General features: G+C 42.2%; 2 protein-coding genes across 4 annotated transcripts in view; one reads left to right on the top strand and one right to left on the bottom strand.

Moving 5' to 3' along the window:
- Positions 1–6521, top strand: part of PDE7A (phosphodiesterase 7A) — a 303765-nt gene extending 297244 nt beyond the window's left edge. Inside the window, exons 13-16 of the transcript XR_012503184.1 lie at positions 373–645; positions 727–4642; positions 4911–5023; positions 6382–6521. The gene's annotated coding sequence lies outside the window, so the exon portion shown is untranslated. The remainder of the gene's footprint in view (positions 1–372; positions 646–726; positions 4643–4910; positions 5024–6381) is intronic.
- Positions 5527–14023, bottom strand: part of MTFR1 (mitochondrial fission regulator 1) — a 33192-nt gene continuing 24695 nt past the window's right edge. For all 3 annotated transcript variants that reach the window (XM_074354960.1, XM_045507157.2, XM_074354961.1), the window contains 4 exons: positions 10609–10844; positions 8687–8954; positions 7965–8133; positions 5527–7100 (listed from right to left, as the gene is read on the bottom strand). In XM_074354960.1, coding sequence (XP_074211061.1) covers positions 7032–7100; positions 7965–8133; positions 8687–8954; positions 10609–10844 — 742 coding nt within the window. In that variant the 3' untranslated portion in view covers positions 5527–7031. The remainder of the gene's footprint in view (positions 7101–7964; positions 8134–8686; positions 8955–10608; positions 10845–14023) is intronic.

The following is a 14023-nucleotide window of genomic DNA, read 5'->3' as shown; positions in this document are numbered from 1 at the left end:
TTACTGTCAGTGTAAGAAAGGTACCACCGGGCCTCTCTGGATCTTTCCAAGTCCATTTCATTAGACGGGATGAGTGCAAACTTTGAACTCAAACAGAGGTTTTTTTTTTTTTTTTAAAGTCATTATTTGTATGGGAGAGTGATGTCCAATAGGATATAATGTGAGCCTGTGTGACTGTCAATTTTTGAGTAGTCACATTTGAAAAATGAAAAAGAAACAGATGGAATTAATTTTAATAGCATTTATTCCAATACAGCCAAAATATTTTCTCATTTCAATATATAGTCATTATAAAAAACAATTAGGAGATGTTTTACCTTCTTTTTTCTGTTACAGTGTCTTTCAAATCTGGCGTGTATTTTATGCTTACAGCACATCTCAGTTTGGACTAGCCACGTTTCAAGTGCCCAGTCTCCACATGGGCTTGTGGCCACCATGCTAGACAGCTGGGTACAGAAGTCTGATGGTGGCAGAGCTGAGGGTGACCTGGGGAAGGTTAACTGGCCACTTACATGAGGCAGCATCACCGTGGCAGATCTCATGCGTCTGGAATCTGATAAGGATCCAACCCACTCACAGACCTAGAATCTCAGCACACGGAGGGTGGAACTACCTCACAGCAAACTTACATTAACCAAGCTCACGGTAAATGATATTTTTTAAAGGTGTTTATTTTAGTGTAATTTACAATGAGAAATATAACTATCAATTATTCTCTCCCTTCAGGCAGATCTTCTTGGGAAGCTAAGTTCTGATCAGCCAGTTACTTGGTGAACATGGATTCTGAGCTTGGGGAACAAGCTGCCCCATGCATTCTATGGGGATGCTCCTGCTGACACTCGTGTCTGTGGACCAGGGCTCCCAGGACGATGCTGGAGGTTCTCTGCCGGCATCTGCTCCTCCACGTCCGCTTCTGTTTGGCACGTCCAGTAGATGCCAGACTGTCAGCCTGTCTCAGGTGAGCCTGCCCGGGCTCTGTCTGCCGGTGTGTGACTGCTTGCTTCTTCTCTGACCTCTTGCGTTTTTCACTGTTTGATATTCAGAGGATTGATTTCTTATTTCCATTCTCAAGGGGAGACACCTGAATGTTGCTCTCATTTCCCGCCTAAAGGTGTGATAAACCCATTGGAAAGTTGTGTTTTGTTACATATATGAGGGCTTACCATCTACAGCCCTGCTTTTTAAATAGGACCTATATTCCGTGAACACTGATTTTCTAGAAAAATTTGAGGAAACAGTACATTTAGAAGATCATATTTAAAATAAGTAATTAAACATTATGAAACAGAATGCAAAATTCACATGAATTTTTTAGATAAAAATAGGAGACTTCAAAGAAGTGTAGAGCATTGTGGCAGCCCTTGGGGGCTCTGGGCCAGCCTTTAGTGGTGGGGCATCTCCTCTGCTCTAGGGCAAAGGTCCTCGGAGAGAAAACCTGGTAAGCCTCAGCTTAACACAACAAACACTTAAAACAACTGGTTCCTGGGCAGTATTTGTACTCAGTAAATGTGATGGTTTATAACGATCCTCTTTGTTCAAGAGAAGTAACTATTTTATGTCCTTTGCAAACCTGGGAAATATATTTGTACCTTAGGTACAAGTTAGAGGTGCTAGTAATTCTTTGAAGGTTCCTATAACAGCCTCTTTTTCCAAAAAAACTTCCTTGACTCTTAAAGCTTTCAGTTTTCCTAAAACTTCACATCAGAGGTTTACAGTGTTTTCATGTGTACTCTTCTTAAAAATGTATAAATTTTTTGTTTAAATCTCCTCCCAATCAGCTTGGGACAGTGACCGACAGCTGATATGCATTCAGTAATGTTTTTAAATAAATGCACATATTAATCAGCATACATTTGGGACACACAGTTGTTCAGATATCTGCAAGGCTGAGCCTGAGCCATTCTTTGTTTGCTAAGGATTTGTCTTTTGGAAGGCCCCCGAGGGTCGTGGTCTCCAGGAAGAGGGATCACTACTTGGGGGTGGGCTGATGGGGACACGCAGCTCTCCTCCATCTTGTCTCTTGTGCTCGACACAGGGCTGGTGTAAATCGTGCCGTCAACACACGTTGAACAAATTAACTTGGTATTGTTTCCTTTTTAGCTATCAGTCTACCATTACAGGAAATTATGTTGAAACCAGTCTGTCTGTGCTGAAGTCATGTGGTACCAGTATCTGAGTTGCTGTTATGGGCAGAGCACTGCACTGGATGTAATGAAGGTATAAATAATTGCAGAACATGATCTCTGTTCTCAAAACCTTTGGGTGACAAGATGATGTGTGAAAAGCATTTGTTACATAATATGGCAGGTTTCTATATTGTACAAAATGAGTGCAAAGTGTTGGGAGCTGTTGAGAATGAATGATTTTGTTGGGTTCATGTTGAAAATGACACCATTTCCAGTAATTCTTGACTTTTATTATTAATATCCTTGACTGGTAAAAATCATTTAGCTTTCAAATTTGATTCTAAAATACAAGTCTTAGATGTTCAGTATGTAAAATACTTCTCAATCACAATCACATTTTTTTACTCCTTTACTACTTTCTAAGTCATCCTGAAACCCGTGTGTTTAATATTAGAGTCTTTCTAGCTGTAACATAAAACTGGAGCACACTGTTGACACTTTCCACTGGTACCATCAGCAGTCTTGTTAACACAGTTCATCTTATATTACATTTACCTTTGAGCTCTACATTGAGCTTTTTGAGCATAAATTTGAAGTGTTTCTTTACTGTTGAGCCATGTCCTGTAAAGAACCAGGAGGCTGGCTGCATGATATCCCCCCGTGTTATAGCTTAGCTGAAATTTGTATAAGTTCTATATGTAAACTTTTTTGAGGAAAGTATCGTAAAGGGATGTGTTTTAAGATCCTAGGTGAACATCTGCAGAAAACAGGACTTTTGAATTTCCGTCTAAGAATCATCACAAGATAGGGATTAGCTTTTTCCATGACAGGGAGCAGAGGCTCACTCAGATAAGTGCATGTTAACTGGGGACTTTATCTTGAAGATTCGTGTTCATAACAGACGAGCCCTTGTGAAGGCTGGAGGAGCAGAAGCTGGGGTCTGAGCATCCTGAGATGTTGCTTTTTGCTGCATCTGCTGCTTTCTCCCACACTCCTGGTCCTTTTCCCGAATCTTCTCTACCTTGGAGTGTCTGCTTAGAAAGGCCAGGATAGTGTAGTTTCTAAAAGTGTTGTCTTTGTGGCTAGATGGGCTGGGTTTGGGTCTTTCGTCATGTAAAGCCAGTCACCCAGTCTTTTCGGTGGCTTCCTAACCTGTAAAACAGCCTTGTTCATTTCTTCATAATCTGCTTTGCATGAACTGCCCGTGGACACTTGTACCTCATGACATCTTTATTTGAGCTCCAGATACCAACTGCCCCCCTTCTCAGGGTTTCCTCTTCAAATTCCCAAGGGAGAATCTGATCGGACCAGCTAACCAAGGCTGCATCCCGGGTCACAGACCAGTCTCTGCGTCACCAGGTGTTCTCCTTGCAGAGGGAAGGTCAGAGAGCCTGGACGACCGGACCCCAGACCGGTGTCTCATATGCATCCCCTCCCTCACTGCTAACACAGCTGTCGTTACAGAAGCGCCTCCCCCCACGCCTCCACCTCATCCTTTCTCGTCCTTTGATGACCAGGGTGACTGGCTAAGGAAGAGGGACGGTGACGAGGCAGCAGGAGCAGAAGGCTGCTGCTCACAGCTGTGGTAGAAATCCTGTCGTGAAGTCTTTGTCCCCAAAGTAAGGCTTGTCCAGCTAGGCGAGCAGGTCTGAGGGGCTGGACGGCCCTGGAACAGCCACGGCTCCCTGGATGGAGGGTGAGGCACTGTTGGATCCTCTTCCATTTACCTTCCTGAGCGCGTCTGAGTTGCTCGGGTTACACTCCGGGCTTACGGAAGGCTCTCTCTCTGTGACCTTTAGAAGAGGCTGGAGCGTCTACCAGAGAGGAGGTTGAGAAGCTAGAGGGACGTTATTAAGGCTTCCAGCCCCATGAAGTGGACTAAGGACAACAGTCTCAGAGGAGAACATACAAGATTTCCAGATCCTTCTGCGGTTATGCTATCTGATCTCAAGTGATCGCACTAGTGCCAGTGAAGAACTAGCTTGCAAGGGAGAACTAACCATGTTAGGAAGCAGGTTCGGGGGTAGCTCAGAAGAACGCTGATGCTCCAGGATGAGGAGGGGCAGAGGGGTTAGGAATGGCGGAAGGCTCACGGGAAGTATTGTGACAGTGAGAACGATATGGTCACCAGCTGCCTCATTCTGCCTGACAACCCCAGAGCTGCTGTTACTGGGCAACGCCTGCAAGTTTAAACTTCTCTCTCCCAGATCTGACCCACAGCGGGGACTTCTGTTTTCAGAGAGGTTATTGGAGGATGATTTCCCCAAACTCTTGTTTCTAATAGTGGTTCCCTCATATTGTCTTCCTTCACCACTAAGACACAGACTCACCGGAATTCTTAATACAGCAGGAGGACAGAAGGGCCTATGACTAGGAGGACAACCAGAATGAAAGCCTGTGAGACCCGCTGCTCCACTCCAGCCCTGTGCACAGATGACACCTTTTCCGGGTGCCAGGGACCACGTCTCCTGGGAGAAATCAGTACACTGAGAACTAGTGCCCTCATGTGAAACAATGTAAGTCATAACTTCCTTAGCACTCTATATACCATTCATAGAAAATGTTCAAAATCATTTTTTAATCCTCAACAATTTTTTGAGCTGAACATTATTCCCATTTTAAAAATAGAGGTGTGACTTGGCCAGGATCATGCACATGGATCACGTGTAACTCCAGGTCCAGTGCACTTCGTGTGGCCCTTGAACAACACGGGTTTGAACTGCGTGGGTCCACTTACATGTGGACTTTTTTCAGTAAACATAGTACCGTATTTTCATTTTACAGATCTGCAAGTGGGGAAAAGTTTGTGTTTGATCAGAGATCATAATATGTGGAATCAAAGAAACAAAAGTTTGAGTCCTGGACTACCCAAACCTGGCGCGGCTTCCCGCCCTCGGGTGAGCCAGCTGTCTGCTTTTCTGTTGCTGAAGCAGAGCGAGCCGTCCGGGACTCTCCCCCGGGGGGTCCGTGCCCCAGCCCTTACAGAGCTTTCCAGGTCAGCTGTGTAGAGAGCCCCAGCAGACAAAACGTTGTACCAGCTACTATAAAGCAGAGTTTAATCATTTTGAAGCTCTTCCACTTCAGGCATTGTGCTGCTGGGGGAGCCAGAAAGTGAATGCGAGGGTACGCGGGAAGACGGGCAAGCAGCATCCAGCACTCAGTCCCCGGGGCGGGTTATATAGGCTTGAGAGCCCCGGGGAAGCTCCCCTCACGTGACTGCCTTTCTCTCTTGATGCTGAAATCTCTTTGAGAGATAAGTGAGTGAGAGGTGGTATATTATAAGGAATATATTTCCACTTGAAAAATGCAGAAAGCAGATTATTCTAAAGCAGCTTCATGTAGAATCAAAAGAATCTTACCTATTGTGAAGAAAAAGCAAGCATATTTATAGATGTTATGGTCCGAGGAAAATAAAAGTTCGCTTTATTTCAAAACAGTTACCTTCCTTATCTTGGAGCACTGGCCCAAATTCAATACTGATACAAATATGAATTTCTTAGGCGGTCAAGGTATGTCTATCGGGAATTTTCTGGATTTCTTTTTAAGGCAGAATTTTTAAACCATATAAAACAGTGAGAAACAATGTGCATTGACAACGTGTAAAATAAGCCACAGTTCAAATTTTAGGTGAATAACCAAACCATGTACATTAACTTCAACTATTATCTGCTATTATTTAGAACATTGCACATATTTTCAGTAACCTAACAGTGAATGTCTGTTCTTCCCATCTCTGAATCCCACCCCCCAGGAAGTACAACTTCCCCCTGCCCCCACTAGATTTAAATAGTAAATCCAAATATGTTTTCATGGTAGTCTGACTAACTATAACTGAGTTTAGCAGAAATACAGAAAATCATGAAGACTTATGAAGCATTTAAAAATGATCACTTGTCACAATTCCTTAGAAGCCCTGGCTGAGAAAGGCAACTCTCCACTCCTAGTAGCACTACAGTTTATGTTAAACAATGTAACGCAACAGAACAGCATTCTGACCAATGATAAGCAGCTTACAGGAAATTCTTTTGCCTATTCAGTGTTCCACTATAAAGCTACAGTTTTTGACAATATTAAAAATTTTTAAACTCCATTATGCTGACATTTCCAGAAGTATTAACTTAGTAACAAGTCATTTTGTGATGCCATTTATTAAACTGAAAGAAAAAAAGGTGGTACATTCTGGTTTTTACTTAAAAAGTAATTTAATTCAATAATTTGATTCCTCACTATTGGAAAACTACGTTCCCTTCCTCAGCACTGGGTGGCAGAGGCGAGAACAGCTTTCACGATCCTTGACGTTCCTTCATGGAGTTTCAGCAGCGAACATTATCCAGTTCCCACTCAAACCCCACCTCAGAGACAATGTGAGGAAGAATCTAAAATGAAAGTTCTGTTCAAGGCAAGAAGACACTACAGTCTCAAACATGTCACTCCCAACAACTTGGTTGTGCAGCTGTGCAGAAACGATCGCTGAGAATGAACGACACCAGCAGCACCCTCATCACTGCCTCTGCTAAATGTCAGGTACTGTTTTATGTCTAAATACATGCGCATAAAACATCTGTACAGATAAATTAGTGTTAAGAATTTAAAACTCACATCTACAAAGTTCCTTTGTTCTGAAATCTAACTATTTCTGAGACTGGAAACCTAAATATCCTGGCTACACATTAAAAACATGTTATGTCAGAATATACACATGTTATAGAAAACTTCAGAACTGACCTTCTCTTAAAAGCAAACCTAAGAGTGCTTTTGTTATAGCTTAACCCTCTAATGAGACTTAAAAGGAGACCACTGAACACTAAATGCAGGTATTTACCAAATAGTGTTGATTTCTACCAGCCAAGCAGTCCTAACAAACCAACAGCTGAACTAGGATAGTCCTTCTCAGCTCATTGTCTGTTAGGAAGTTGAAACATTCTCAATTAAAGCCTTCATTTTTCCTGTAGACTTCAACATGTGTGGCCCAAACTAGAAAAGAAACAGAAAGACACTGGTTAATGTAACAGTACTGATATGCCCCCTCCCAATCATGGATCAAAGGGCTGGGTATGTTCTGCATGAAAAATCCAGCAACTAGACAATATTAAAACCTTTATGAACTGACAGGTTGTTATAAACGTATGTCAACAAAGTCAAAGACTTTGGTAACAAGATTAGTTTCTAGAAAAGAAAATTATCATCTTAGCAAGACCCTAGCTAGTCCAATTTTACTTCTCTGAGTAAAAGAAGAATGGTACAAAGTTTCCTTTTCCATGTATGAAGAGTTTCAAAGATGCTAGAATTTCTAAGATATCTGCTTCTCTGGAACAGACAAGCTAATAGCCCCCACGACAGTAACTGGACTGAAGGGACTGGATCCCTGTCCGAGAGTGTCTGTGACATCTGCTCAGTCTCCATCTGTGGCGTGGCCCACATCCTGCAAGGCCCTGGTCAAACCTCTCCCTCTTCAGAAGACTGTCACAGGTGCCCTAAGAGAAAACGATCTTCCCTTACTTGAATTTCTGTATCGTAACATTCAGGTTGCCCTAAGGTATAAATTTTATTGTAATGAATTTCACGTCATTATGCTTAAATATAAATAAAACATAGTTTATCTCCAATGTTAAATTTCTCATGCTAAGGAGTGAAACCAGAGGTTAATTTTGCTTCCTTCTTTGTGCTCTTCTTTAAGTAACCTAGCTGCAGGTAGGAACCAAACTAGCTGCAGGTAGGAACCAAATCCTGTAGCACATCCTTTTGAATCTTGCAGGACACAGTTGAATGTCTTGCAAAACGCAGGTGCACAGCAGTGGACCACCAGCTGCCCCAGAGAGAGGCCTGCCCAGCACTCACCAACACTGTTCCGGAGGTGGCCTCGGATTCAGACTTTGGAATTCCTTTTTCAACTTCACTTTGGCTCTCACTTCGATACCGGTAAGCAAATTTCTTTTTCAGAGCCTCTGCTATGAGGGTAGCAGGGTCAGCAGCATCCACTGGCTTGGGCTTCACGTCTTGTTCTGACCTTAGAGAAGTGACAGAAACCAGCCGGACACTCAATGCTGGTGTCCCTCTGGGAGGTGCTCTGTGGGCCTGACAGCATCACAGACCCTCAAAAAAGACAGACAAATACTGACGCAGTGACGTGGAAACCCTAGACTTAGAGGCTCCACAGAAGAGCACAAGGGGCCCGATGAACCCAAGGTCAGCTCCTCTCAGGAGCAGTGACCACACGCCCTCAGGGCGATCACAGTTCCACTCTTCTCCAAGTGCCCAGCAACTGTCCTGGTAGGTACACAGCACAGCTATAGCGGATGAATGGCTGCACAGTCACGAAAAGGCTTTAAATGCAGTGGTGGGGGTGGTGAAAAAGTAACCTGGGAAGTGTTTATTTTGCTAATCTCTTAGCTAACAGCGTATAGGAGCCAATGGGGCATGTCTTTTTTTTTTTTAAATTAAAAACAAATTATTCATGGTAGTCATGCTGTAAAACAAAATTATCAAGAAGCCTAGTACTTGGTTTTATAAGGCAAAAAAAAAGGGGGGGGGGCGTAAGAAAGAAGGCAGTGTGTCCTCACCTTTTTACTGACCGAAGTTTGACACTGTTCATGTCTTTCAGGATCTCTAGCATATTTGGCATGTCAGGTTTCTTTGGATTGTTCTTGACTGAAGTCTTCCCAGCACAGGCGTTCTTCTCTCTTCGCTCTTTAATCAGATCAAGAGCAGATGTGCTTTGGTGGAGCACTGATGGAGGGGGGGGCGGGGGCGCCGGGGGCGGGGGCGGAGGGGGCGCTGGCGGGGCAGAGGGCGGTGCTGTGGCGACAGCTGTGGCAGATTCCAAATCACCTACAGAAATAAGGAAAAACCAATTCAATCCTGATGGCTACGGACAAGTAAAATATTTTAAAAGCAAAGTTATGTTAAGGACTTTATATTTGAAAATAATATCCTCAAAAAGAATCTCAATCATGTAAGTAGAAAGGAAGTGTCAGCTACTTGGTTAGAATCTAAATGCCTGAATCTCAGTCTCTGTATCTTTTAATCCCAGACCCTCCAGATACAAGTGTTCCACTTAACAGGGCACTGTCGTGGGCCAGCTGCAGAGTCTGTCCCCACTTCTAGATGAAACACACAGCAGTCGCACTGCACATGTAACTGTCTTCAGGATACAGTTTGACCATTTAATACTGGAGTAACTATATGAAAAAACTTTGATAAATTTGTGTTTCATTTTAAGTATATTTATATATGACTTATCAAGCATTAACTAGAATGTTTTTAAAAGGAAAGTTTTAGATTTATTGAACAAATTTCTGTAAGAAAAAAAGTTCTAGTTAATTTCCAAAATAAGAAGTTAAAGTAGTTCTAAAATAAGGACCTAAAAATTCATCTTTCTGCATAATGGGAGGTTAGTGAGTTGTTTTTTGGGTGAACTATACTGATTAGGGGGAACTCAGTGCAAGAGTTTTCCTCAAGGGATTTGGATTGTAAATATAACACCTAATGTAAATCCCCCAATTCTCACTATTACAGCAGTTTTCTTAGTCTGCCAGTAGAGGGAGGTAGAGCAAAAGAGGAGTGCAATTTATAATTTAAAAAAGAAAAGGGCAGGACTTCGGTTCTATAAAAGTGACACACAAATTTCACTTAAGTGACAGCAGGTGCCCGAATGCATGCGCCCTCGGTCCATCCTGGCCAGACACAGGTTGGATGAGGTTAATGCGTGGGGTTACATTAAACCCTGGGGCCATGAGCACAGTGACTCAGAGGCAGAGTAACTATCCTGTCCTTTAACCTTTAGAATTGGCTTATACTGAGTCCAGCCAGGACTCGGGAACAACACGAGGAAAAACCACCACTACGTGCCAGCAGGTTCATGGGCTAGGATTTCAACACCACGGTTTCTTCTCCCGAGTGACAGTGCCACACAGAAGCAACAGTATTAGACCAAGAGTCAGACGACCTGAATTCAGTTTCCACTCTGGGCAAGAGGAAGAGAAGTGACCGTTAAGTAGCTGCAATGTGCTGAAGACATTTCATATAATTTGCACATTTACTCCCACGTAACTCCGTAACACAGGGCAGCTGTCCTCACTGCAGAGCAGACCTGGGAGGTGGAAGGGCCAAGCACCCGCCGCAGAACACGCAGGTAGGGAAGCAGCACTCAGCCCCGTCAGGGCTGACAGAGATTACCTCGCGTCTAACGTGGATGGTGCCACTATCACAGACAGCTAAGGTGCCCGCAGCATTCACAGGAGTAGCAGTTTAACCATTAAATGAATGCATATACTCAGTATCCTCTCTGACAGCATCAAGGTGGTTCAAAACAAACAAAAACCACTTAAACTTGCCTGGGTCCTCTACTGGACCACGCATAGAGGACTGACCCCAGATTTTCTAACAAGCTCAATCAATGCTGTTACTTGTTAATAAATTTTACATGAGTGGCATTCTTCTAATTCCCAGTTCCCTGGTTAAAACAAATGTAGGACTTACAGACCTGCACTGAGGTTTTGCTGTTCCTGCAGGGTCACGATTTTGGCAATCTGAGCTCTGAGAGCAGCGAGTTCATTTTCGAGGGCACAGATCTTCTGCAGTGCCTCCTCGTTCGCCAGCGTCGTGCTCTGCAGCTGACACTCCTTTGGAGACAGGTCTGGTAAGGAAAACTGCCTGCTTGGGGGCTTCTCAAGGAAAGGAAAGTCATCCTGAAGGGGCTGCCTTGACCTGACCTGTGTCCTGCAAGGAAGACAGAAGGCTGGCTGTCACAGGCTTTGTCAGGGAATACAATCAATCATTTCAAAGTTAATCAGAACCTAACATCTGAGAACCACTTTTCAGGCTGACCGTCCATAAAGCCCCTGCTGTAAGTTTCAACAACAAAGCACTTGTCAACCTCACGCAGGAACGCGCCAGGCCAGATTTCTTGCTGCCATCATTCTTCTTAATCTCCACACAATACACACAAGCCTGCACTACAAGAGGCAACACAGCTTCCAGCAGTGTCTTTGCTAATTCACGTTTTGTTTTGATGGTATGAACTAAGGTGAAGAAACTTTTAATGATAAACTAATTACTGGTTATGTGTGACAAATCAAATCAGTAATCTCTTAGCCCTTCCCCAGGGTCTTGGCTTCTACCCTTGGATGTCAGTGTTTTCCACATGTGATAGAATGTACTAAATTGTAAGACATACTGTAACAATATGGGCCAAATTACAGCGTAAGAAACTACAAAGGAGAAAAAAGTAATCATTATAGTGGAACTCATGCAGTAACTATATACATGATCTCATTTTCACTTGGGTGTTTAAAAAAAAAAAAAAGGCTTTTCTAACATGCATTGCTCCACAGCTCTATATGGAAGTCTTTGGGGGGTGAGAATAAAGTTCAGATTCCTTTTCAGTTGTCAATTTCTATACTTACCATTTCCTCCTATTTTCCACAATTAGGTTTTTCCAGCCTCTAATCCGTTTTTTTTTCTTCCAGCTTTACCGAGGTATAACTGACACATGCTGTATGTAGTTAAGGTGTACAGCATGATTTGATGTGTGTATACATTTTGAAATAATCACAACAATCAGGTTAACATATCCCAGTTTCCTTCCATTTCATGGTCATGTGACCAAGTGCTGACTGACAAGCTGGAGGCAGAACGTGGGTGAGCCGCCAGGAAGGCCGCTGCAGGAGAAAGCGCGTCCTTTCATCTCTAGCCCCACGAGCCTCTGAGAGTCAAGCTAACCTTGACGTGAAAGCCAGTGCTAAGGATGGCAGAGAGCCCGGCTGGGTCCCTAGGGACACAGTGGAGCCACTGTCAGCTTCATACTCTCCACTCTGGATGTTTCTGACTTGAGAGAAAAATAAACTTCATTGTTTTTGACTTCTGTTTCACGCAGTCACACTTAATCCTAACCGTTACAGCGCTCACCAACATTACATTCTGTTTTAGTTTTCCTTTAACTGGACACTGCTGTCTTGCCTTGTTTGTGCTGGAGAGCCGTGTTAATTCGTTCTACCTTGTGTTTTGAGTGAATTCTCGGACCTTTAGCTTTTGGTATTATGTGCTGAATTCAGGTGTTTTTCTCCATATCTAATTCTGATTATGCCATGTTAATTATACTATCATATATTGAGGATGCTTGTAAATTATTTACCTGTAGTATTAAACAAAAACACCTGGAGAATAAATATCCTGGTTGTTACCTTTACTTCAGGCTCTACTTTAGATTTAGATTAGCAGCCGACTTCAATCAATACTAACTTTATTAACGATAATTAGGAATATCTGTGGGATAGGGAAGTATATTTGGCTTGCAAAGTTTCAACTACCATTCCCTTTCTTAGCCCCACACTGGGAAGAAATAGGTGATGAGATGTCTAAAAAAGTACATGAAGATTAAACAAAGGTAAAAACTTTTATAAGAAATAATACTGACACTCTGATTAAATATATTAAAATGTTCTTTGAAAGATTATTTGTTATAAGAGATTAGACGCATGTGCTCTAATCATCCTGCAATAAGGAAAAAATTTTAATAACACATTAACAATTAAAAAAAATCACTGTGGCTTTTTGTTGATGTAACAGCCTAAATTCTGGTTTCTACCCACCTTTCATAGGGTAGGTCAAATACTTTTGTTAAACATCTCTGTACATTAGGTTACAAGTAGATAAAAATTAGTCTACTGAATAACATTCTTTTGAGGGGCAGGCTATTTGCATGGGTTGATTTAATCAGTATAAGGTCACATATTCTTAATATGCTTCCTCAACTATATTCTTGACAGCTTATGTTTTTAATAAAAACAACACAATGATTTTTTAAAATACTACTTTTTCTTGAAAGAACTAGGGAAAACACTCATAGGTGGGACAGTGGCAGAGACAGAATACTAGTTCTGAGGAGATCTGGGTAAAATACAGAAATCTCAAATAAATGTAGAATTAAAGTATCACATTTGTTCCAAACACCAGAGGAGAAATAAGAGTAGGAGAGAGACTGTGACTTCATGACTTTAAAGCAACAAGAGTGCTCAGAAGCGGTGTTCTCAGGAAGGACACGCTGCCCCACAGGCATCGGGGGAGGGGGCATCAGGAAGGTGACAAGTAGATGGAAGCGGGAAGAAACAGAACTGCAGGTGCAGACTCAGCGTTCCCTCACCTCTCCCCCTACCTTCTTCCATTTTCCATGAACGTTGAATTTTGCTTTGTTTGTCAAAACTCACTTAAAAGAATGAAAATTTTTATATCTGAGAATGGAAGCGAGGATGATGGTTTGCTTTCATTCTGTGTACGAGCACAGATACTTCATCAAGTCTGCATTATAACAGCAAATAAATTTTGAATGCCAGACTCTTCAGTGCTACTAAACAAAAAATGATGTTACCGTCCTGTTCAAGAACTAGTAGTCTCTTCAGTAGTGAGTACATACCCCCACCTAAGATTCTCCTAGATCACAGGAGCCAATGGTATTAAGTGCTTTTAAGTTTGCTTTAAAACATTATCATTCAAGTCAGTCAGTCTTCAAATCCCACGAACATTTCCTCAATACCCACAACTGGAACAAGATAATATGACAGTTTGGATTATGAGATCAACTATAAGGCGTTTAGTTTAAACAGCTTTCTTTCCTTAAGATCCTTCTAGGCAAAATACATTGTAAGAGAAAAATTAATGAATAGTGAACAGCAAACTACAATGTTTTTTTAAAAGGGAAGAATTAAGCTTCTGCCTCTCCCCCGTAACCCCTACAGATGAATTTTATCATTTGTTTTTCCATCTACTGAAAATTAAGGATAAAGTACTCATTAATCTTGAAAACCAGTGTACCAGGGTAAGAAGGAAAAAGTTTAGGACTTTTAGCAAAATGATTTAAGTAACAATAGCAGATCATCTGTATTTTATGTCCATAACTAGTT

Source organism: Camelus bactrianus, chromosome 29 (genome assembly GCF_048773025.1).
Source record: "Camelus bactrianus isolate YW-2024 breed Bactrian camel chromosome 29, ASM4877302v1, whole genome shotgun sequence".
Taxonomy (NCBI): domain Eukaryota; kingdom Metazoa; phylum Chordata; class Mammalia; order Artiodactyla; family Camelidae; genus Camelus; species Camelus bactrianus.
This window is presented reverse-complemented; position numbering and strand designations above follow the sequence as displayed.